Source organism: Cryphonectria parasitica (genome assembly GCF_011745365.1).
Source record: "Cryphonectria parasitica EP155 unplaced genomic scaffold M406scaffold_10, whole genome shotgun sequence".
Classification (NCBI taxonomy): Eukaryota; Fungi; Ascomycota; class Sordariomycetes; order Diaporthales; family Cryphonectriaceae; genus Cryphonectria; species Cryphonectria parasitica.
Window position 1 is genome coordinate 676,360 of NW_024468918.1, and position 25,187 is coordinate 701,546.

General features: G+C 35.2%; 3 protein-coding genes across 3 annotated transcripts; 1 reads left to right on the forward strand and 2 right to left on the reverse strand.

Annotated features, from left to right (window-relative positions):
- Window positions 1-33: 33 nt before the first annotated feature.
- On the reverse strand, window positions 34-1,477 carry M406DRAFT_52102 (uncharacterized protein; the record flags this gene model as incomplete). The annotated part of the gene is made up of 5 exons (XM_040924469.1): window positions 34-286; window positions 357-588; window positions 665-842; window positions 1,008-1,222; window positions 1,345-1,477. Coding segments are annotated over 5 exons (1,011 nt in total), but the record flags the coding sequence as incomplete, so codon positions are not given.
- Window positions 1,478-9,601: 8,124 nt separating this feature from the next.
- M406DRAFT_334967 (uncharacterized protein) lies at window positions 9,602-10,817 on the forward strand (the record flags this gene model as incomplete). The annotated part of the gene is made up of 9 exons (XM_040920989.1): window positions 9,602-9,666; window positions 9,747-9,769; window positions 9,897-9,928; window positions 9,999-10,033; window positions 10,112-10,231; window positions 10,339-10,372; window positions 10,415-10,466; window positions 10,545-10,583; window positions 10,741-10,817. The coding sequence occupies 9 exons, from the start codon at window positions 9,602-9,604 to the stop codon at window positions 10,815-10,817; spliced, it is 477 nt and encodes a 158-aa protein (XP_040771270.1).
- Window positions 10,818-23,405: 12,588 nt separating this feature from the next.
- On the reverse strand, window positions 23,406-23,594 carry M406DRAFT_269091 (uncharacterized protein; the record flags this gene model as incomplete). The annotated part of the gene is made up of 1 exon (XM_040917985.1): window positions 23,406-23,594. A coding segment is annotated over one exon (189 nt), but the record flags the coding sequence as incomplete, so codon positions are not given.
- Window positions 23,595-25,187: the final 1,593 nt, after the last annotated feature.

Below are 25,187 nucleotides of genomic sequence, written 5' to 3' on the forward strand. Positions count from 1 at the left end.
CGTGGCGCGACGGCGACCGAAACAAGAGCAACACCCCCTCGTCGAGCCTTGGGACCGTGATTCACGCCACCGTCTTGGCAGTATCAAGTCCACCACCTTCCGTCGCGAGACCGCTGTGGTGCCGAAAACAATGTACAGAAAGATCCCAGGTGTGGTCCCTGGCATAAATAAGAACAAAGTCTGGTTCGCCCGCCCTGTGCTCAAATTTGGGGTCGTAGCCTTTGAGTCCTCGATGTTGCTCTTCAGTGTCGTGATTTGAAACAGGGCATTCGTGACTTCGAAGACGCTATAGATCGCTGTCAGCTTTGATCTTGGAAGTTTACGTGAGAATTTTATTCTATTATGAGCAGACTCACGCAAGGAGCACGAAAGCAATCGTGAATCGGACCAGGAGCCAGCGGTCGTAGAGCCCCTTATTTCCCCCAGAGCTGGCGACTTTGGAGCTTGCCTGCGAACTGTGTCCTGCTTGTGAACTGCCGCCGGAGTTGAACCTTTGAGGGCTCCATTGTGTGAACTTTTGTCTGGAGCGGACATATCGCAAGGTAACCGCTATCATAAGACAGCTCGAGATGGCCAGGCTGAGCATTACTAGAATAATTGAAACATCAGCCAAATCATGGCGCATACTGGTTTGGGACAAACAGTACTTAGAGGTTCGACTCACAGGGTAGATCAGCTATGAGAATGAATACCACGAAGTTCTGTTTCAGAGAAGGAATACGTAGGCAGAGGATCGTGACCAAGGGCAGCAAAAACGACACGTATTTCCCTGCAACGTGAATCTTTCGGAAAATACGCCGAAACTTGCGGTTCTCGCTGACCTGATACGTCAATTGACAAAGCTCGACTGCCCTGGATGGCGTTTGTCAGACAAGAGTCATGATTATTCAGTATTTCGTGCGCATCAGAGAAGCAACACACCAAAACATGACAAGCATCGCTTGCACATTGTAGGAATAATACTCTGCCATTCTGTGTTAGCGACAAGGTCCTCCTTCGCATCGTACAGGTGATAGTATACAGGACGTACGTAAGTAGTACAGGACCAGATCAACACCATAAGACCCGCCAGCTATGGCCAGTTCTGGGTCGTCTCCGGGCAGTCTTTGTTTGATATGGAATTGCTCGGTTACGGTGTCGATGTACCAAGTTATATCTCGACTTTGTTGAATAATGGAAAAGGTATTGCTGAAGAGTGATGATATGGCAAGGAGGGCAAGGTCTGTGATTGGGATATGAGCTCAGTATCGTGTTCGGCGTGTACATGTGATCGGAGATAGGCACATGATGAATCGAATAATTAAAACATAATTATAAAAGAAGAAAAGAAGGTAAACTGCTTACATGACCATCCTTCGTGGTGAGACCATGTCAACCACAGCAATAGGATGCTACATATCCAGCTTGACGACGCCCAGATCAGTGAAATCGCCGCTGCAAATTCGGCGCCAGCAGGTAGCTGGTTGATGCCAGGCATCGCAGATGCACCGAGCCTGACCTCTGGCTCTCGGCTCGACGATGTTCGTCCAAGAAGGGGGAAAAGCAGACAGACAGAGACAGGCCTGGATGAACGCTCGCATGAGCAGTCTCGAACGCTTCCCCTTCCAGGGGTTGGGCAGCATTTAAGGGTTCTCAAGTGCTACTACCATGGCATCAAGCTTTTTTGTCTTCTTCCCTTTTTCCTTCTTCCTCCTGGTTAGCCCCTGGCGTGCCAGTGGTCTTGGTTCCGGACGACATCCAACTTCGGTTGTCCAGGATACCCCATCGCCTCCCCCTCTGCCATAGGTACTGTAGTGTGGCGGTGGGAAATTTGTGGGCTGAAACGGAGGGGGGGGGAGGTGGGAGGAGAGGTTTCCAGGCACAACATTTAGTGAGAACATCTTTGTATGTATCAAAGCTGCAACAGACCTGCATGCTTTCTTTTGCGACCCTCCCAGCAGGGACCAACGTCCCAAGGGGGAGTGGGCCAAAGGCGGGGGACTGCAGATATGGAACACCATCATATACTAAGAGCTAATGTACATCGTATTCCCTCCTGTGCTATGGGTTCCAAATGAACCTTTACCAGACTTGGGATTAACGCCGCCGCAGGAAGGTGGCAATGGCGAGTGAAGATATTCTTGCAGCTCTTCTCGTGTCGGTAGAAGGCCTTGAACAGGGCACGCTGCCTTCATCTCTGCAATAGACAGCTCCACTTGACGCCTCTGCCATTGCAAAAATCGCTCGCTTTTTTTGTCTGTTTATGGTGGTGGGCCCACAGGATTGAATTCGAAGATTGAACTAGACTGATATCGCCAGAAGGCCCCGTCAGTGTTCTCCACAATGTGACATTGCCGGGACTGAAACCGAGCCGATTTCCAGTATTGGTGAACAAGATCGGTTGATCGGCTGTTGCGGGTCCTGCTATTGTGCCATATCAATACAATAATCTGAGAAGAGAAACCTGGCGAGTTATGCCGGATCCGAGGAGCCATCCCCGACGATATTTGGCAGCACGCAGTCAGTCCCATCCCTTTTTCAGTGTTACGTGGCTATTGTCGGAGTCTGGTCCCCTGACGCTAGTGGCGCCAACCTGGGGAATTTTTGAGAATGTGTGGCATTGAAGCTCCAGGCATTGGGTGCTTTAAGTTTCTGAAACAGAGTAAGCACAGGCCGTAGACACCACCACGCCATTAGGCACAGCAGGGAGAAAAGAGGAAGGGTTTGACGTGAATGACGATGATCGACACACACACACACATACACATACACATGACATATACACATGCATGCACGCAAACACACGCGCAGCACAAACTATAGTAGTGTTACACATGATGATCGACTGCCGCACATCTATGTCTCAACAATGATTTTGCTGTAGTTCGTACCAGCCTGCCTACCTCCAAAAGGTTGCTGGGAATTAGAGAGGCCATCCATCCGCGGAAATGAGACCCGAGCCCGCAGCGTGCTAACAACCTGACATCATGTGCAGCACGGGCCAAGGACCTCTTTGAGAATACCTTCACTTTTTAAGTCTTCACATCGACAGATCAGACTAGTCCAAATCCAAGATGTTGGCCGAGCAGAGAGGTCCGTGAGAGTGCCCAAGCTTGCCACCTGGAAGAGGGGAACATGGGCGTGGAGATCCTATCCGCTGAACGACAAGATCGGGGCCCTTCATCCCTGCTCTTCTCGTGGACATAAATCATGCAGCGATACCCGGCATCCGACTTGGTTCAGACGATGACTAGCAGTGTCTGCGTGAGGAAGGGCCCCCGAGAGGAGTGACGGATGGCCGGAACATTGATTGGGCAGGGTGTAGTATCTGCAAGGCACGGAAGGTCCACAACCCTGAGGGGTTGCTCAGCATCTCGACTTTCGGAAGACTTGTGGAGACATTGACAAACACGGTGGGTAATGGGGCAGTGGTGAAGCCCAAGCTTTTGTCCCGAGACCGGGTACTTATCCGGACTGGCTGGAAGGAGTTTGTGGTGGAGCCCAGCAGTGGCTGGTACACTACTGTACGTATTCTAGATAGTATAAATGCACAGTAGGCACGTGGTAGGGTCTGCACCGCCAAAGGCCAGACAGAGCTGACCAACGGCAACCTTTCTCTGGAGATGAGGTGATTAGCCACACTTTTTCATGCTCTCGAGACCCTGTCATGATAATGTTGTTCCCTGTTGTGTGCATATTGTGTTGCCGCACCACCACAGCCACTATCATGCACATATATGGCCATCCAATCTTGCATGCTCAAGTGCATTAAAAGTGATGTGTATTCCTCGAGTTGGGCTCGAACAATCAGTGGGGTTGAAGAAGTTGAAGCAGGGCTTTCCAGTCCTCATTACACCGGGCCCGGCAGCTTTAAAAAAGATAATCCTTGGGCTCTTGTGCCGACATGCAGTGCTTTAAAGGAAAGGGGAGAGCGGGATAGGTTCACCCCAATACGACTATGAAATCGCGCATTCAGAGTGGTCGATCAAGTTCTTCGGATTGATTGGTCATATGCGTATCGAGCACTCAACAGCTCCAGTTGGAGATGGAACAACCGGCTTTACTCGGGACAAGCTAATTCAGCGGAAAGGGAAGGTCAATGATCAATGTGTGTGGGACCGATAAAAGGTCCCAAACAACTACTGCGTGTCCACTGCAGCACGTTGTGCTCTTCTCTCATTTTTCCTCTCGCTTGATAGGGCGTGGGGGTTGCAAGCAACTCCTGCATGCGACAGTAGTACATACATATTACCCCCTGCAAAAGTCCACTGGACCGCCCGGAGATATTATCAACCTCGTCTGATGTCCGCCCGAAGTTGTTATTCCGGGCTCTGGACCTCGGAGGCATGTGGCATGTAACAATAGGTAGTACACTTTTCCGCCCACTCCCCGCAGGCCTGCAGCTTCTTTCTGCAGATGCAATGCAACCGAGCTTGCTTGACTGTTGCAATTGCATCGAAAGAATGATGCACTCGACCATCATCAAGAAGTTGATCTGCATACAAAGTAGTAATAGCGCCTACACAACCATCAGTCCTGCGGCCTCCAAAACAGGGAACAAATAGCTGGCTAGACTCTGGTCATCATGACAAGACTTGGGGTGGATGACTGTAAGCAAAAGCGACAATCACGCCTCATCATGGAGGTCCGAGCGCTACTTCTTTGGAAGGATGATACCACCACCACTTTGACCAGCGAAGCGCAGGGACAGATTGTGCCTCCAGAAAGTCCAATTTGCCTCACACTCAAGTATGGGCCACATTAGCGGTCGAGCTTATCATTCAGACTCCCAAGCCCCTCGGCTGAGACTCAAAAAGGAAGTCATGGCTGTTGTGGTCCAGTTCGCATAATACATCCGGTAGTTGTGTACGTGCCTGCGCTGAGACTGTGGGTATACGGGTAGATAATCAATGTAGCGAGAATACCCTAGTCATGGCCGGGGAGATTGCGGTGGCTGGCTCAATGGGACCATCCTTTTCTAAGCTACAAGGCTATTTTACTTCAAGATGCGTAAGCAAATATTACTATCGTTGCTCACTGTTTGCGGAAGACTGCAGGAAATATAGAAAGACTCTGCCAATGTCGATATGCGACAACTCAATACTGCAGCAATCCGAGTTGATCGTATTATCGTCCTCCACAATGATATTTCTGTCGTCCTCATCATCAGGTCTCGGTCGAGGCAAACAAGATGCTCCAGAAGAAGGACATCGATAGCATAACATAGTCTTGAACACCAGACCGTGAAGTCGAGGCAATGGTCCCAAGTGTATTACTGTTTAATACCCAAATTCAATATGTGTGGGAGCCTTAATTACCGGGCATTGGGTGGGCTAGAGCTATCCTGACTGGTCCTGCCACCCAGTCTTCGGTTGATGAATTGGGTATTGTTTATGACTCAAATCCACTCTTTCTTTCATCTCAGACAGTCTCACGAACATTTCCTTTGTAGCAAATCGTGGCATCCACTCCAGGAAAACTCTGTTATGCAAAGGAAGTTCTGACTATCCGGCGGCGACTGCACTAGGCAGGTTGGTTGACCAACTCTATCCGTGTGCGATATGATTTAAGTCCAGCACGAGTATTTCTGCATGTTGAAGGAGGATATTGGGCGGTCATTGAATATTACTTGCCTAAGTGCTCAGGTAGCCATAGAGTTACAACTAGAATCTGCACGGTGAACAACGTGGGCTGTCGAAGAAAGGGCCTCCATCAGGGCGCCAAATACAGTCATTACGTACAAACTCACGAACAGAAACGAAGCCAGACACTGGGTAAAGCAGCCAAACTGCAAAGGAGCGTGGCCTCCTCAAACATATATTAAGTCATATGTTGTCACTGATGGTTCTTGTGAGGGTCTACGCGAAGAGCCTTGGTGTTTATGAGTATCAGAAGGCTCGAAACACCAAACGCTGCCACTTCATTGTCAGATATATCGGGGGACTCGGCTGGTGTGACGGTGTGGATCGTGTTCATTATTGGCCCAGCCACGCTATAGATGGAGGCGTGCCTGAAATGAGTTTCAAGATGAACAACTCATCATGACTGCCCAAGCTCTGACGGCAGAAGCGTTTGATACAACTACCTAGTACCAATTCACCCTTCCAGGTTCTGGATAAGTGGCAGTTCTCATATGGATAACCAGAAACCCAAGTGTCGTCAGTCTCAACCGAGATGCATATGTACAGCTGGACAAAGCCACTCCTTCCCTTGGAGCATACCCGTACTGAGACTGTGCCACCGTTGAATTATATTGAAGATCATGCCTGGTCTTCCATGTTGCAGACAAAGTAGGCTGACCAGCATTTCCAGTAATGACTTAGGTTAACCAGCCCGATATGTGATTTTGAGATACTACTTCTTTCCATCACAAGTACATCGACGGTCGAAGCTTGATCTTTGGGTCTGTCAAAATGATAGAGGCATCAAGTAGTTAGGGACACTGACCTCGACGAGTTCTATTATGCCGTTGAAGACAGTAATTTAGGCGCTAGTAGACAAGGCTTCCCAGTTCACACCCCCTGGAAGATGGTCTTGCCTCTTCAACGTTTTTCCTGGCCAGCCTTCAGCCCCGATCCATATGCGATCTGATCATTTACAATATTATTGATGCTCCTGTCTACGAAGTGCTACCATATATATGGGGAGATGTCGCCGACTCTAGAGAAGAGTGTTTGTTCAAAATCATTGCAAAAGAAATCTGGGCCAGCTTACTCCGCCCTCTGCGACAGCTGAGGAGCCCCAGCATACACGCGCACAATCTGGATCGATATGATTGGTATCGGCCAGGCAAATGAGACGCCGAAACAACACTTAGTCGATCCAACGAGCTCTATCTACAAAGAAGCGTCAGAAATAGTCGTCCATTTAGAGAATATGATCAAAGTGTTATTGACGAGGTGTTTCACTTCTTAGTAAAAGTCAACTCCCCAAGTACCATGCACATTGACAGGGAGTTAATCGAGCCCGAATACTCATTCGCTATCACCCCGGGTCGATCTGATCAGAGAGGGATCCAAAGCATCGCTGCTATAGACTTGTTGGGCAATGCTATGTTCACGGTAGTATGTACGGAGACGCTTTTGAGGAATGGAAAGGGTGAATTCGAATCTCAACAGGGTGCAGATTATCCTTGTGTGAGTGCTTAGGTTCCCTGCCATGATAGTCGAGTTGGATTGAGAAAAAGACACAGTATTGACAGATCACCTCAAGTATAGTCGGTGGCACTGATGATAGCATACTAATCAAGTCTGATCTTTTCATGCCCACTCGCAGATTGTAATCCACAGAAATACTCCTCGAGGCATTGGCAGTCATTCCAGGGAACCGTGCGCTGTCGCACTCCATTCTCGGCGAGGGAAGGGGGGGAGGGGGCCTTCTTGAGCACTGAGAAATAATTACTCAGACAAGAGTTGCGTTGAACATAACGACATTGCTGGTGTCCCAATATACCTTATACCATTCCCTGCACTTTTCAAAGATAATAGCGCATGTAAAGAGTAATCATGAAAGTTGCCCTGCAGCAGAATTCAGTCCTCAGCCACATCCTTCTCCAGATGGGCAGTCCCTTGAATCTATCATACCATTCTATCATCGCACCAGCCCAGAGTACGTTCAGTCCAGAGTATAAGGAATTACGTTGACAGGCAGTTCATTGTTAATCAGGTACCCAGCAAGACAAGCATCGAAGTGTACCTTGTTCTGCTGCACCTCGTAGAAGTAATCATAAGTCAAAGCACCCCCTTCCCGATCACCTACCCTTCCCGATCACCCTGGTCAACCACACCGTATATATATATATATATATTTCATATAGATTTACTCATCCTATTCACCCACCACGATGCAATCCTCCTCATCAGTAGATAATTCAAGGCCGCTCTCTTCATCTAGACTATCCTCATCTCGATTGGCTGCGTTTTGAGCCCTCTGTATATCCTCAACCCCTGCAAACTTCGAATTCGGGCTTACATCGACCTTTCTTCTTTTACTAGGCTTCAGCGCCTCAATCTGCTTCCTCAACATCTGATTTTCCTCCAATGCCCTTGCAAACTCGAGATCTCTCTCGTCATAAGCCTTTTTTATCTTCCTGAATAGCATACGGCGGCCTGAGTCTGTTGAAAGATGCTGCCGAGTTTCCTGTAGCTGGTAATATAGCTGTTTAGCCTTGTGAGGCATTGAAAAAACTACAGGCTGGCTTGACGAAGCTTTTGGGGGAAGCTTAGGTACTGTTGATGGTGTTGAGGCTGAATTTGACTGGCTCTGAATGCTTGGTTAACTATTCTCGAGGAGAAGAGGGCTCAAGAGCGCTTTGAAGGGTTTCAGGGGCCATAGACCAGTTACTTTCCATCCAGATCTGATATTCTGGCTTGAAAGACCTTCCAGACGAGCTAGACGATAGTTCTTGAGGAATAAACGCTTGCCTGCAATAGTTGAATCCCCTTATTAGCTTATATTGCTAACTTCCTTTCTGTATGCCCGTTGGAGGGATGAAAAGACTTCTAGATCGAGAGGTTGAAGTACGTGAGAAGTATGAGGAGGCAAGTAGATCAACAGGATGTTGTTTTGATAGCATTGCTACATAAACTCGTCAGTTTTATGGCTATTATAGCTATCCAGAACTAATAGTCTGGTCTCTGAGGAATCCGCTAGTAAGCTGCCTGGGATGAAGATCTTTTCTAGCTATTCAAGTGCCATTTTATCATAAGTTTATCCGTTTGGTGTAGCAGTAAACTGCTAGCTCTCAAAAGGCTTCAAATCAATAGGAAACTACTGCTGCTGTACAGTTTGCCCTTTGAAAATCACCAGAGGAAGGAGGTGAGCTCCCGTGGCTGAGATATACTCGAGGAAAGAGGTCCAGGCTTTTGATCCAAGCTCTTTTCTTTCAATTGAACGTAAAGAGGAGCCTCCAAGAACTAATCCATTCTCTCCTTGGCTTTCCATAAGCCCAGCTTCATCCATATTCCATCGATTAGCTGGCTTGATAGCTTGGATGCGAGGAAGATTGAAAAGATAGAATCAAAGCTGTATTATCTCTGTTGTAGCTCCATTAGTTCGTTCAGAAGCCATCCAGCGAGTCCTTCTGATCTGTATCTCTGGATTCCTCTTCAAAAAACCCTGGATCCATCTCTTTCCAAGAGGTTCAGTATCTCCTTTGATGAGGAGGATCTTCCGTGCGAAGAATCTCAACTCTGAATGGCTTGGTGGAAGCCCTAGGCTTTCCTGAATCAGGATCCATTCAGCTAGTTTTCTTTCTTGGATAGAAGAGAGCCTTTGAAAAGATTCAGCACCTATCTGATGAGACTGAACGCCTGTTAAACGGTTCTGAAGTGTTGTATAAGGGATACCCCATTCGATCGAGGCCTTGCGAAGAGAACAGCCTGTCTTGATAGCCTCGAGGGCGGTAACGATTTCAGATTCCGTATACTGCTTCATTGGACTATATTTACTCTATGATGAAAGTTTGAAGTGAATTGGAAGAGGATTGATGAAGAAAATTAAAAATATATCGAGGGGTTGAAAAGGCGGTGTGGTTGACCAGGGTGATCGGGAAGGGGGTGCTTTGACTTACTCCGGATCCAGGGCTTGCAACAGGCTGTAGATGTTCTTCTCTGGGTGCGCAATGCTCCAGGGGTTGCGACGACTATTTGCCTTGCAGGTCTTCAAGACTAGGTCCAGAGAATCAAGGTGAGGGAGCAGCCGGTCGAATATTACCGCGCATGAAGAGTTGCTTATGCTGCTATCACTACTATCTGACCCGGTGGCAGACGCAGTAGCAGTGACGAAGGTGGTAAGGTCTGCAGCATAGGTTATTGAGTCAAATGGAGGTGTTGATATTACAGGATATGGTGATAGTCATTGCCTTCTGTGGTAGATAGTATAAGTTGTTTGTTTCGTATAGGTTGTTCTGCGCGTAGGCTTTGTTAATGCCGAAGTGGCCGAGATTTTGGTTTGCCTCAGGATTCACTTACTATCAAGTCATATAGCTCATGCTCATTAGTACACCGGACCGAGTGCAGGTAATGGTAACCATTGCCACGATTCTCATGGCTCTGTACGTATGATCTATATACTCAAATTGGTCATACTCGCCTTCCGGGATAATAATGCCCCACAACTCGGTATTGATGAGCTCATCACCTATTCGATTGCTCTCGACAGCTGTGAAGTCTGCTGCGGAGATCATCATTGGGCTGCCGTCGAAGTTATCTGGCAGTAGAACGCCAGCTAGCTGTAGGAAGGTCGGCACGATGTCAGTGTGCGAGGATGCGAGATCTGTGGTGGTATTCCTGGCAACACCAGGATCTCGCACTATGAGGGGGATGTCAAAGTCCTCTTTGTACTAGCATTGCTTGCTAGGCTGAGCGCGATGCTAGCCGATATGAAAGCCATTGTCTGTTGAGTAGAAGATATATGTGTTGTCTAAAATTCCCAGATCCGAAATTTTATTGATCAAGGCCGCGATCATTTCGTCCACGGACTGCAAGGTCCGTAGCCTGTTTCTATACTAACTGTCGTTGTAATCGACAACTGTACTATTCTGGCTGGTCAAATTTTTTATCCAGGCCATACCATTGGGCTTGATGACTCTATCAACAACGTGTGTAAGAGACGAGGCAATCAAGAAGCACAAATCACCTGGTCAGGATTGAAAATAGGGGTTCTTGGGACTGTGGCGTCAGAAAACATATTCGCATGCCGCACCGACTCCTCCACGTAATAGGCTATAGAGCTTTCAATTAGCACTCATACTCGCAATAGTTTGCAGGACGTTGGTGCTCGAGCAGAGGCCAATGCACTGCAAGTGGAGTCCTGAGGACACGCATAATAAGCCATAAGCAAGCAGATATATTCACAATAAACGATGCATACTAGTATTCAACTAGTGACTACCAATGATAACATCGCTATGGGGAGCTGTAGGAGCAGCGGTCAGGAAGAACGGCGTGCCATCATTCTTTGCTGCTCATTCATCCAAGAATTCCAGAGATTTATTCGATACCAAGTCGGTAGAATACTCACTTGCGTTGTTGACTGGAAGGTCGTGATTACGTTGAAACGTTGCATTGTAGTACTGGTATGTAAAAGAGTCCAGGAGGAAGTCCGAGCCTGTCCAGCTTTTGGAGAACGGAGCGCCTCAATTGTTCACTCTTTGCGAGTTCATCAATTTGCCCTACTGTAATGATGCACTGCAGTATCCGAAGATCCTAAAGTATACAAGGGGTTTATGCTAACAAGAGCAGTATTAAAGTAATAACTAATTGAATACAGGAATGTAACAAGTAATTTATACAAGTGCTTTTATTCGCCTTTGGAGCTATTCAAGTATATAACAAATGAATACTTAGATTGATAACTGAAGAGCTATATTCTGATGATCTATCTAATAATAATGAATATATTCTTATATATTCAGCTTTTCAGTATATATTATAACTCATTCAGCATGCAGGTTACAGAACAGGCCTCGCTAACAAGAGATCAGATGTTGCAATCCAACATCGAATAACAAGCAGTATTATATAATTCAGAATTAGAATTGTAATAAAGAAAGAATCTGCAACTCTGCTTCTAGAGCTTCAGATTCTTATATCATGAATCTATAAATCTGCTATTAGATTCATAGAGCTATACTAAAGAGCTAAATATATAAGAATATATTTATTATTATTAGATAGATTATTAGAATATAGCTTTTTAGTTATTAATCTAAGTATTTATTTATTATATATTTGAATAGCTTTAAAAGCAAATAATTAGTATTTATATGAATTATTTAATTATATTTTTATATTTAATAAATTCTATTTTAATATTGCTCTTATTAGTATAAATTCTTTATATACTTTAGATCTTCGAATTTTATAATATAGTTCTTTATATTTTAATAACTCTTATTCAGAAATAGTTTAGTATTAACTACTTGAATAATATAAAAATATAATAGCTTTTGCAATTCTTTCTTTATCTATCTATTAGAATAAGCTAGTTTAGCAGCTTCTTTAGCTTTAGAAATATATTGAATAGCTCGAGCAATAGCAGCTGCAGCTACAGAGAATTATTGCTACTCAGCAGAAATAAATTCAGTATAATATTTACTTCTATTATATTTCTATTAGCAATAAAAGCTATAAAATAAATAAACTTATTATATATAATAATATTTAGAAACTTTTTTAGAAATTTCTTATTTATTATAAGATATACTTCTTATATAATATTTCTTAGTTTATTATAGAATCTAAGAAAATTATTCTTATTAAAATTTATTTTAAAAAAAATATTCTTATTTAATATAAATCTTTTTTTTATAATTATTTAAAATATACTAATAATTTTAATATATATATTAAAATTATTAAGAAAATATTTAATTTTTTTAAAAATTTTAAGAAAGTTTTTAAGAATATTATTAATAATTCTAATAAAGAATATATAATAGCTAAATAATTAATAAATCTTAAGCAAATTAAATTAGTATTAGCTTATATAATTAAATTTAAATAATTTACTATATAATTTTTATAGAAAAATAAGAATTTTATTAAATATTATTATAAAAAATTTAAGAATAAAATTAAGTGTTATGACCTATTCAACATGCAGGTCACGAAACAGGCCCCGCTGACAAGGAACCAGGTATCACGACTCAACATCGAACAACCACCAGGAATTACATAAGCAAGGATTAGAGTTGAATCATAATAATATAGATGAGCTGCTTACTGGATTACTACGATACAGATCACGGATCATCATAATACAGATCACAGATCACAGTAAGCTAGATAAGCTACGATGAAGAGCTGAATATATAAGAATACATTTATTCCTATTAGATAAATCTTATATATAGCTCTTTAGTTATTAATCTAAGTATTCAGTCTTATATACTAAGTAGCTTCAAAAGCAGTGAATACTTGCTTTGCTTATTAGAACTTATATAATTCTGTATTTAAGAACTTGATACTTTGATATCGCTCTTGTTAGCATAAATCTTCTTATATACTTAGAAATCTTTGGATTGCTGCAGTGCTTATTACATTTTGATAATTCTTATTCAAGAATAGTTCAGTATTACTTCTTGAGCAATACAGAATATAATAGCTTCTTCAGGAATCCCTTCGTCCTTATACGCTCCTACTCAGGAAGAACTGGTTAATCAGGTATATTAGCTCATCCAGCGTATTTAGAATCTGTATAAACAATAGCAAGCTCAGAATGCTACTATCACCAATCAACAAGCTTAGCTAGCTCAATAAGCTTAGCAGGCGCAGTTTATCTCTACAACTATTAATAGCGCTGGAAAAGCATATAAGATAAATAAGCTTGCTATATATAATAGCAATCAAAAGATACTGCATAAATTCCTTACCTACTGCAGAGTATATTTTCTGTATTACAAGACTTAGTTCATTAAGAAATCTAAGAAAGTTATTCTTGCAGGAACTCATTTCGAAAAGAATACTCTTATCTAATACAAGCCTTCTCTATATAATCATTTGGAGCATCAGAACAACTCTAATGCGCATATCTAGAGTATTAAGAATATATTTGATTCTTTTGAAAGCTTTGAAAAAGCTCTTAAGGAAATCTTTGATAATCCTAATAAAGAATGCACTATAGCTTAACAGCTTATGAATCTCAAGCAAACTAAATCAGCTTCTGCTTATATAGTTAGATTCAAGCAATTCTTAGTAAGATTTCTATAGAAAGATAAGAATCTTATGAAATATTACTATAAGAAGCTTAAGAATAATATTAAGAATGAAATCTCTAAGCAGAATTAGCTAGAAGACTTTGCAGCATTCTCTAATTAAGTAATCTGCATTAATAACTGTTTGTATGAATAATAGGTAAAGAAGTTTAAGAAGAAAGAAAGCTAAATTTGGAGATTTTCAGCTAATATAAGCAAGAAACTTCAAAACAAGAATAGCAGTTAATATAGCAGTATAGCTTAAAGCAGCATTATGCATGCTAGTTCTATAAAACTCAATGCTATTAACAAGCAGTATAGCAAAAGAAATAACATTACTTGCTATAACTATAATAAATAAGAATATATTGCTTGTAACTGCTATTAATCTCAGAAGAATAAATAGCAATTAGTTCAGAAAGAATACTAGATAAATATCGCTCAATAACAGGAATCTAATCAACTGAGCAAAAATACTCTCTTGAAGCAAGTATTAAACTCTATTGATTATAAAAGTCTCAGCTGAACATTCTGCTATAATAATAATTGCTTAATATATCTCTCAAGTAAGAAAGATTCAGAATAGTTTCCTTAGAAATCTAAATGCTATAAGCAGATAGCAATAGCAGAATAAGAATATATGCTTAGCATAACTATAAGCAGCAATAATTCGAATTATTTCAATATTATTAAATGAAGCATTCAGGCACTGAAGAAAGAGCTTAATAACAATACTCTTCGCTATTTCTCATTATCTGTACCAGATATTATAATCAGAGAAATGAATAAAGAATAATATCTTCTTGATTATTAGTATAAATATCTAAACAATACTAAAAATACTTCTTAAGCAACAGAAAGATCAAGCTAAAACAAATAATCTAATGATTTATCAGAATCTCTTATAAATAATAAATCTAAGAAGCTTATAAGAAGATTCCTCTTTAGTATTGAGTAGAATAAGAAAATAATATAGATTAAATATCTTGTTTATAGGATAGAACTAGAGAAGCTCTTTATCTGCATTCTCTTGCAAAACATTAAAGCATGAAAAGATAAGAACCCTTGAATCAGCTCACTTTACAATCTATACCACGAACTAGCTTGGATCTCCTGCATCTATTATAGCTGCAGAGCGTATTTCTCAAACAAGATATAATACGAATAGTTTCCTGTTAGAGAATCAGAACAAATCCTTCAAGCTATTAAAGAATAGAAACTCCGCTTCAGAAAGATTTTCAACAGATAGCATTACAATATATATATCAGACTATTAGATAACTATTCCATATAATGCATGAATAAGAAAGTAAAATGATAGCAGTATAAAATAATACTCTGTACGATTTATATTAATAATAAGATTTGCAACTAGCATTAATAGAAGAAAGACTAGGAATAATAACAATATAGGCAAAAGCAAGCTAAGAAGCTTGCTTAAGAAGCAGCAAAGCAAGCTTAGAAGAATAAGCAGTTCTTAATAAATTCAAAAGAATAGGATTGCTTGTAAAGGAACTGCAAACAATCAGATTAGAATAGTTCTTATATAAAGCTTCTAGAACAGATTATGCTTATATTAAGTTTAATATATATATTTAAGAATACAAGTACAGCATACTATTGAATAGTAGCGCTTAGAGAAACTTTATATTCCTATATATCATTAATCAGGTATAACTACAATAGAGATGAAAGAGATGCTTATACACTCTCAGCACTATAGAAGAATAATCTGTTGCATATAATCAAAGAGTAATTAATAAGAAGACTGATCATTTACTTATCTTAATCCAAGAATATATAGTTAAAGCTTTCTTTAATATCATGAATATAGCATAGCATGAGCTGATTATAAAGCTTTTATAGCTTAAGAAGCATAATCCTCGAATTAATTGAACTATTAGCTAGATTTCATAAGAATAAGCTATATTCAGAGAGATAGTTACAATTAATAGCGCAGGATTGAAGCTAGTAATTGAAGAATATTCAGAAAAAGAAGCTTTATACAACTTCATACATACTTTCAAGTTAGCAAAGCTAGCAATTCAAGAAGAAGAATCTAGTAATAAGCAAACTCAAACAGTACCAGAGCACTAACAGATTAGCAAAATAATGAAAGCAAAGCTCTTAGCAAGTTAGTTTATTCCGGAGTAACAAGGAAAAGCTTCAGAATATAGATTGTAGAATCATATAGAAGAAATCTCGAAATCAGGCTCTCGAGCGCTCAGTTCAGCTCGGAGCAAATGCTTAAAGCTTTCAAAAACGTTACCAAAAACAACAAACAAAAAGAAGTACGCTTAATAATACCTACTATTCCTCCAGATAGCAGAAACAGCACAAGAACTAGAACTAATACTTGCAAATATACTATAAGAATATTACAAATTCAAGAAACTATTCCAAGAAGAATTGAATACAGGATTGCTAGAATATAGCTTATATAATCACAAGATCCTGCTACAAGAAGAAAAACAGCTCAAATTCTTTCTTATCTACAGATTAAATAAAATATAGCTAGAAATATTTCAAAAATATCTTAATAAGAATCTTAAGAAAGAATATATACAATTATTATAATTATTAGCAGAATATCCTATTCTGTTTATACTTAAGAAGAATAGCAAGCTTAAGCTATATATTAATTATAAGCAACTTAATAATATTACAATCAAGAATCAATATTTATTACTACTTATTAAGAAACTACAAAATAGATTGCAAGAAGTATAATGATTCATAGTTCTGAATCTAAAAAAAGCTTATAATCTGATTAGAATAAAGAAAGAAGAAGAATAGAAAACTGCTTTTAGAATATGCTATGAATATTACAAATATTTAATTATATTCTTTAGTCTAACAAATGCTTCAGCTTCATTTCAGAAAATGATTAATTATATCTTATGCAAGCATCTGAATTAGTTTGTTATTGCCTATCTCAATAATATTCTTATCTATTTTCGAATACTTGAAGAATATAAGAAATATGTGAAAACAGTATTGCAAACGCTCCAAGATGCAAAACTTCTTATAAAATCTGCAAAGAATTATTTTTATATACAAAAGGCTGATTATCTCGAATTCACAATTAAGCTAGAATGCATTAAGCTATAAAAAGATAAGATAGAAGCTGTTAAGAATTAGCTAGTTTTCAGAAATATCAGAGATATTAAATCTTTCTTCAAATATATCAATTTCTATAAGCAGTTTATTAGAAACTATAGCTGAATTGCACATCTTCTTACAAATCTTATTAAGAAAAAGCAGCTTTTTAAGTAAATCTTTAAGATATAAGAAGCTTTCAAGAAGATTATCAAGCATATTATCTTAAAACCAATTCTGTATAAAGCAGATTCTTATAAATCTTTTGAAATTAAAACTGATGCATTAGAATATATACTCAAAGAACAATTTAGCTAGCAAAACAACTAAGAGCATCTAAGAATTGTAAGCAACTTCTTAAAGAAGTTGAATAACTCGGAAATCAACTATAAAATCTCTGATTAGAAACTTATAGCAATAGTAAAAGCTTTTAAGAAATAGCAATACTATCTTATTAGCATGTAATATTTAATTATAGTTTACTCGAATTATAAGAATCTAACTATATTTATAATAATTAAGGTTTTGAATAAGCAATAAGTTAGATAAGCAGAATTCCTTTTACAGTTCGATTTCAAGATTGTATATTACAAAAGCTCAGAAAATAAATAAGCAGATGCTTTTAGTAGAAGATCAGACTATTGAGATGCAGATTTTTCGGATATATAGAATATCTTTGTTCAGGATAAGTTGGAAAATCTTGTTAATATATACAAAGAACTGAATGCTGTTTTCAGAATTGAATTCTTGGAAAAGGATTCAGAATTAATAATTCCAGATGAATAAGATAATTATATTAAGAATGTATACAGTGTATCAGTATATAAGCATCAGAGAATTAAAGTAATCTATGAATGTATTAAAAGATATTGAAATTTATTAGATTTTAGAAAAAGAATTGAGAGTATTTTATAATAATGTAATAGCTATAAGAAGAATAAGATAGAAAGATATAAGCTTTACAAACTACTGTATTTCTTATTAATATTTATAATTATTTAGCAATTCATTAATCTAAACTTTATTATTAAGCTACTTCTTTTATAAGAACTCTTAACTAAAGTGCAATATAATAGCATTTTAGTAATAGTTTGCAGACTGAGCAAGTATGCTTATTTTCTCTTTTATAAGAAAAGTAGTATAGCAGAAGAACTTGTATATACATTTCTCAGAATAATTATTGCTAATTATAGCATGCTAGAGAAAATAATCTTTAATAGAGATAGAAAGTTTAATTCGAAGTTTTAAACTTTACTTATAAAATAACTTGAAATATATTACAAAATATTTATAGCATTTTATCTGCAAACAAATAAATAGATAGAAAGAATGAATTAAGTTATTAAATAGTATCTTTAATACTATATTAATTAGAAATAGAATAACTGAGTTGATTTATTGCTTCTTGTATAATTTGCTTATAATAATGCAAATATAAGCATAATAAAGAAATTATTATTCTTTATATTCTACAAATATAATCTAATAGCTTACTATAAAGTATTGCTAAAAGTAGATATAGAAGCTGCAAATAAAAGGATTAAGAAGATTAAGAAAGTTTAGAAAGAATTCTGATTAGAATTATAATTCATTCAAGAACGAATAATGCAGTATGCAAACTCCAAGAGAATTGAGAGATCAATCCTACAGGAAGAAGATAAGATCTATCTACTTTGGAAAAATATCAAAACAATCAAACCTAGTAATAAGCTCAATTACAAGAAGCTAGAATTATTCAAAATCTTGCAATAGATTTTCTTAGTTAATTACGAATTAGCATTACTTCATGGAATAAGAATATACTCGATTTTTCATATCTTACTACTGGAATTAGCAGCACAGGAAATACTAACAGATAATACAGCAGAAGCAGAAAACAATGAATCAGAATATAAAGTAGAGAAGATTCTTAAGCATAGAAGCATAAACAGTACAAGAGAATACCTTATCAAATGAAAAGACTACTCAGCAAGCAAAAACTCATGAAAACTACGAAAGAACATCGAGAACGCTCAGGAAAAGATAGCTGAATATTGGAAAAGAAAAGCTAGCACCTAAGACAACTGCTCTGCCCCAAACCAAAACCCAGAAGCCTCAGAACAGAAATCAGACGCTGCAATCCCATCTAAAACATTATCTCAATTCATCACATTAAGAGCATCTCAAGACTGAGCCTCAACCACAGCCTCAGATTCAGCAGCACGCTAAGCATCCTCCTCCCAACGCTCCTCCTTCTCCAGCTTGTTCAGAAAATGCAGATCCTAACTAACCATCTTTACGCTATAATCATGCAGAGAACGTTTCTGTTTCCGCAAATATATCAAACGAGCTATTGCTTCGCTTAACTTAAACTAAAGCTTAAGAAGAACTTTCTCTATATCCAACTTCTTCCAATCTAAATAACTAAGCTTAGTAATAATACAAGATATTATTAGAGGGATTAGAAAGCAAATTAAAAAAAAAAAAAAAAAAAAAAAAAAAAAAAATAACTCAGAAAAGAAGCAAAATCTATAAGCATTTATCAGAATACTGGAATCATTGCAGAAACAATTCTAGCAAATACAATAGAAATATCTTTTAATATCTTCTATTATCTTATACTCCAATCCCTTTGAAATATAGAAAGAATAAAGTATAACTTCAAAATCTTAAAGATTAATAATTAGAAAAAGCTAAAAGCATTATTCGGATTTTCAAGAAAGAAACTTTTCAATTCTATTTAATATCTTGATTAGAAAGATATAATTATATATATAAATAACTTGCTAGAATATTTATAGAAGATTATTAGAAATAATAATTAATAAGAAAAAGATAATATTATAATCTATTTAATATATAGATTACAAAATAAGCTCTGCTAATAAGAAATTAGATATTATAATTCAATATCGAATAATTATTAGGAATTATATAAGCAAGAGTTAGAATTGAATCATAATAATATAAATAAGCTGCTTACTGAATTATTATAATATAGATTATGAATTATTATAATACAGATTATAAATTATAGTAAGCTAGATAAGCTATAATAAAGAGCTGAATATATAAGAATATATTCATTTCTATTAAATAGATCTTGTATATAGCTCTTCAGTTATTAATCTAAGTATTCAGTCTTATATACTAAGTAGCTTCAAAAGCAGTGAATATTTGCTTTGCTTATCAGAACTTGTATAGTTCCGTATTCAAGAACTTAATATTTTGATACCGCTCTTATTAGTATAAACCTTCTTGTATACTTAGGAATCTTTGGATTGCTGCAGTGCTTATTACATTAAGTATAAGATTATAAAATAAAAATAATTTGAAAATTTTATAATATTTATAAATATAGCTATTAGAATAAATAATTATTTCTATAAATAATAAATAAAAAGATTTAAAAAAAAGAAAGCTAATTTATATAATAATTATAGCTAAATATTAGCAAAAAGTTTCAATTTCAAAGCTAGAATAAAAGCTTTTAGCAGAATATAATATAGAATGAATATTAGAAATAGCGCTTTCGCTAAGATATCTTTGAAGCACTAGCAGATTATATGCTACTTTTTCTTATATAGCTAATATATTGCTTTCTCAATTCTATTTCTATACTTAGCAAGAATTAGTCTTAATACAATTAGAAATCTATTAGCTTTCTCTTCAAGCTTGTTTCCTGCTTATATTATTATAATTTCGCTTAGCTTTCATACTAGGTATCTGATAATGAAAGTATTTATATTAAATTTATAAAATTAAATATAATTATAAGAAAGATATATAATTGAAATTATTATAATTATAATAAATTAAGCTATATTATATAAGATTATTGCTAGCTTAAGAAGCTTTAATAATAAAAGCTTATTTCTAAAGAATAATAGCTTAATATAATGCAAGTATAATAATTTAATTAGCTAAGCAAAAATATTTTCTTAGAGCAAGTATTAAATTCTATTAATTATAAAAATCTTAGCTAAATATTCTGCTATAATAATAACTACTTAATATATCTCTTAAATAAGAAAAGCTTAGAATAGTTTCTAAAAATATTATAAAAAAAGATTAAGCAGCTAGCAATAGAAAGAAAGAAACTAATTTATAATACAATTCTGAATAATAGCAATTCAGATTACTTTAGTATTATTAAGAAGAAATTAGCTTTTAGAAAGAATAATAAAGAAAAATATCTCTTAAAATATTATAAATAGCAATAAACAAAATAATTCTTATAAGCATTTAAAGAAATATTTCTTAATAAGCAATCAAATAGTTTATTAAAGCTTATTAATAGTTTATTAAAGCTTGCTAGCTTTAGCAAAACAAACTTAGCAATACTTTATAATATATTCAATTATACTAGCATATTTCATTATATTTTTATATATAATACAGAATATATAATATATAAATTCAGCTTTAGAGAATTCTTTATCTATATTTCTATTTATAATATAGAATCAATTTAGTATAAAGATTTCAGAATTAATTATATATACTAAGATTATTATAAAACTGCTTGAATCTTATATATTAGCTATAGTTGCAAGCTATACTTTTCGAAAAAGATTAAATATAAATAATTTCTAGTATGAAAATAGAGATAAATTATTTAAGTTATTGAGAAATCTAGCATTAGATTCAGAGAAATTCTTGAAATAAAGCAAAATAATATATATATTAAGCTATTAATAAATAACTCTTGAGATTGCATTAATAGCAAAACAAAATAATAGCAGTATTAGATAATTAATTATATTATTCATATAAGTAATAAAGTTTGCAACTAATATAATAAGCAAAAAGCTAGAAAGAGATATTAGTATAAATAGCAATAAGCTAGAAAGCTTGCTTAGAAAGTAGTATAATAAGCTTAGATTTCAAAAGAGAAAGATTATTTATAATAAAATTATAAATAATTAGATATTATAACTCATTCAGCATGCAGATTATAAAGCAAGCTCTGCTAATAAGAAACTAAATATTGCAATCTAATTATTATAACTCATTCAACATGCAGATTACAGAACAGGCTCCGCTAAACAAAGAACTAAGTGTTGCAACTCAACATCGAACAACTAGCAGGGATTATATAATTCAGGATAAGGATTATAGCAGAGATGAATCATTAAATTATTAGAATGATTTAATGAGCCTGGATTACTTGAATAGTTAATAATCCAAAGTAAGCTATACTGAAGAGCTGAATATATAAGAATATATTCATTATTACTAGATAAATCACTAGAATATAGCTCTTTAATTATTAATCTAAATATTCATTTATTATATATTTGAATAGCTTTAAAAGCAAATAATCAGCACTTGCATAAATTATAATCATACTCTGTATTCAGTAGATTCTACTTTGATACTGCTCTTATTAGCATAAACTCTTTATATATTTTAGATCTTTGAATATTGCAGTATATTTATTACATTTTGATAATTCTTATTCAAGAATAATTCAGTATTATTCCCTTGAATAATACGGAATATAATAGCTTTAGAAATCCCTTCTTCATTCTTATATTAATTCATATAAAAGAAGCTAGTTAACTAGATTCGCTTCTTTTTTCAGCATATTAAAGAACTTTAGCTAAGTATTATAAGTACTGCAGCAATCCGAAGATTCTTAAGTATACAAAGGGGTTTATGCTAACAAGAGCGATATTAAAGTATCAAGTTCTTGAATACAGAACTATACAAGTCTTAATAAGCAATACAAATATTCATTGCTTTTAAAGCTACTTAATATATAAAACTGAATACTTAGATTAATAACTGAAGAGCTATATACAAGATCTATTTAATAGAAATAAATATATTCTTATATATTCAGCTCTTTATTATAGCTTACTTAGCTTATTATAATTTGTAATCTATATTATAATAATCTGTAATTTGTATTATAATGATTCAATAAGCAGCTTACTTATATTATTATAATCCAATTCTAACTCTTGCTTATATAATTCCTAATAATTATTCAATATTGAATTATAATACTTAATTTCTTATTAGCAAAGCTTATTTTGTAATCTATATATTGAATAAATTATAATATTATCTTTCTTTTATTAATTATTATTTCTAATAATCTTTCATAAATATTCTAGCAAGTTATTTGTATATATAATTATGCTTTTCTAATCAAAATATTGAATAGAATCGAAAAATTCCTTTTTTGAAAATTCGAATAATACTTTCAGCTTTCTCTAACTATTAATCTCCAAGATTTTGAAATTATATCTTGTTCTTTCTGTATTTCGAAGAGATTAGAATATAAGATAATAAAAGATATTTAAAGATATTCCTATTGTATTTGCTAGGATTGTTTTTGCAATAATTCCAGTATTTTGGTAAATACTTATAGGTTTTAATTCTTTTTTGAAATATTTTTTTTTTTTTTTTTTTTTTTTTTTTTTTTTTTATTTGCCTTCTAATCCCTCTAATAGTATTTCATATTACTACTAAGCTTGATTGTTTAGATTGGAAGGAGTTGGATATAGAGAAAGTTCTTCTTGAGCTTTAGTTTAAATTGAGCAAGGCAATAGCTTGTTTGATACATTTGCAGAAACAGAAACGTTCTCTATATAATCATAGCGCAAAGATGGTTAGTTAGGATCTGCATTCTCTGGATGAGCTAGAGAAGAAGGAGCATCAGGAGAAGAATGTTCAGCATGCTGCCGAATCTGAAGCTGTAGTTAAGCTTGTTGCTGAGTTTGATTGTTTTGATGTTTTTCCGAAGTAGATAAACTTTATCTCCCTTTTGTAAGATTAATCTCTTAATTCTTTTGGAATTTGCATACTGCATTATTTGTTCTTGAATGAATTATAATTCTGATCAGAATTCTTCCTAAACTTTCTTAATCTTCTTAACTCTTTTATCTGCAGCTTCTGCATCTGCTCTTAGCAATGCTTCATAATAAGCTATTAAATTATATTTATAGAATATGAAGAATAATAACTTCTTTATTATGCTTGTATCTGCACTATTATAAGCAAATTGTATAAGAAGTAATAGATTAATTCAGTTATTCTGTTTCTGATTGATATAATATCAAAGATACTATTTAACAACTTGATTTATTCTTTCTATCTATTCATTTATTTACAAATAAAATGCTATAAATATTTTGTAATATATTCCAAGCTATTTCATAAATAAAGTTCAAAACTTTAAGTTAAACTTTCTATCTTTATTAGAAATTACTTTCTCTAGCATATTATAATTAGCAATAATTATTCTGAGGAATGTATATACAAATTCTTCTGCTGTATTGCTTTTCTTATAAGAAAGAAAATAAGCATATTTGCTTAATTTGCAAACTATTATTAGAATGCTATTATATTACACTTTAGTTAAGAATTCTTATAAGAGAAATAGCTTGATAATGAAATCTAGATTAATAAATTGCTAAACAGTTATAAGTACTGGTAAGAAGTGCAGTAGTCTGTAAAGCTTATATTTTTCTGCTTTATTCTTCTTACAGCTATTGCATTATTATAGAATACTTTCAATTCTTTTTCTGAAATCTGATAAATTCCAGTATCTTTTGATGCATTCATAGATTGCTCTAACTCTCTAGTGCTTGTATGCTAGTATACTATATATATTCTTAATATAGTTGTTTTATTTATCTGAAGTTATTGATTCTGAATTCTTCTCTGAGAATCCAATTCTGAAGGTAGCATTCAGTTCTCTGTATACATTAATGAGATTTTCTAACTTATCTTGAGCGAAGATGTTCTATATATCCGAGAAATCTGCATTTCAATAGTCTGATTATCTGCTAAGAGTATCTGCTTATTCGTTTTCTAAGCTTTTACAATGTACAATTTTAAAGTCGAATTGTAAGAGGAATTCTGCTTATCTAATTTATTGCTTATTCAAAACTTTAATTATTATAAATATAGTTAGATTCTTATAATCCGAGTAAACTATAATTGAGTATTATATGCTAATAAGATAATATTGCTACTTTTTGAAAGCTTTTATTATTGCTATGAGTTTCTAATTAGAGATTCTATAGTTGATTTCCAAGCTATTTAATTTCTTTGAAAAGTTGCTTATAATTCTTAAATACTCTTAGTTATCTTACTAGCTAAGTTATTCTCTGAATGCATATTCTAATGCATTGGTTTCAATTTTAAAGAGTTTATAGAGATCTGCTTTATACAGAATTGGTTCTAAGATAACATGCTTAATAATCTTCTCGAAAGCTTTTTATATCTTGAAAGTTTATTCGAAGAGCTGCTCCTTCTTAATAAGATTTGTAAGAGAATATATAATCCAGCTATAGTTTCTAATAAACTGCTTGTAAAAATTAATATATCTAAGGAAAGATTTAATATCTCTAATATTTCTAGGAACTAGCTAATTTCTAATAGCTTCTATCTTATCTTTCTGTAGCTTAATGTATTC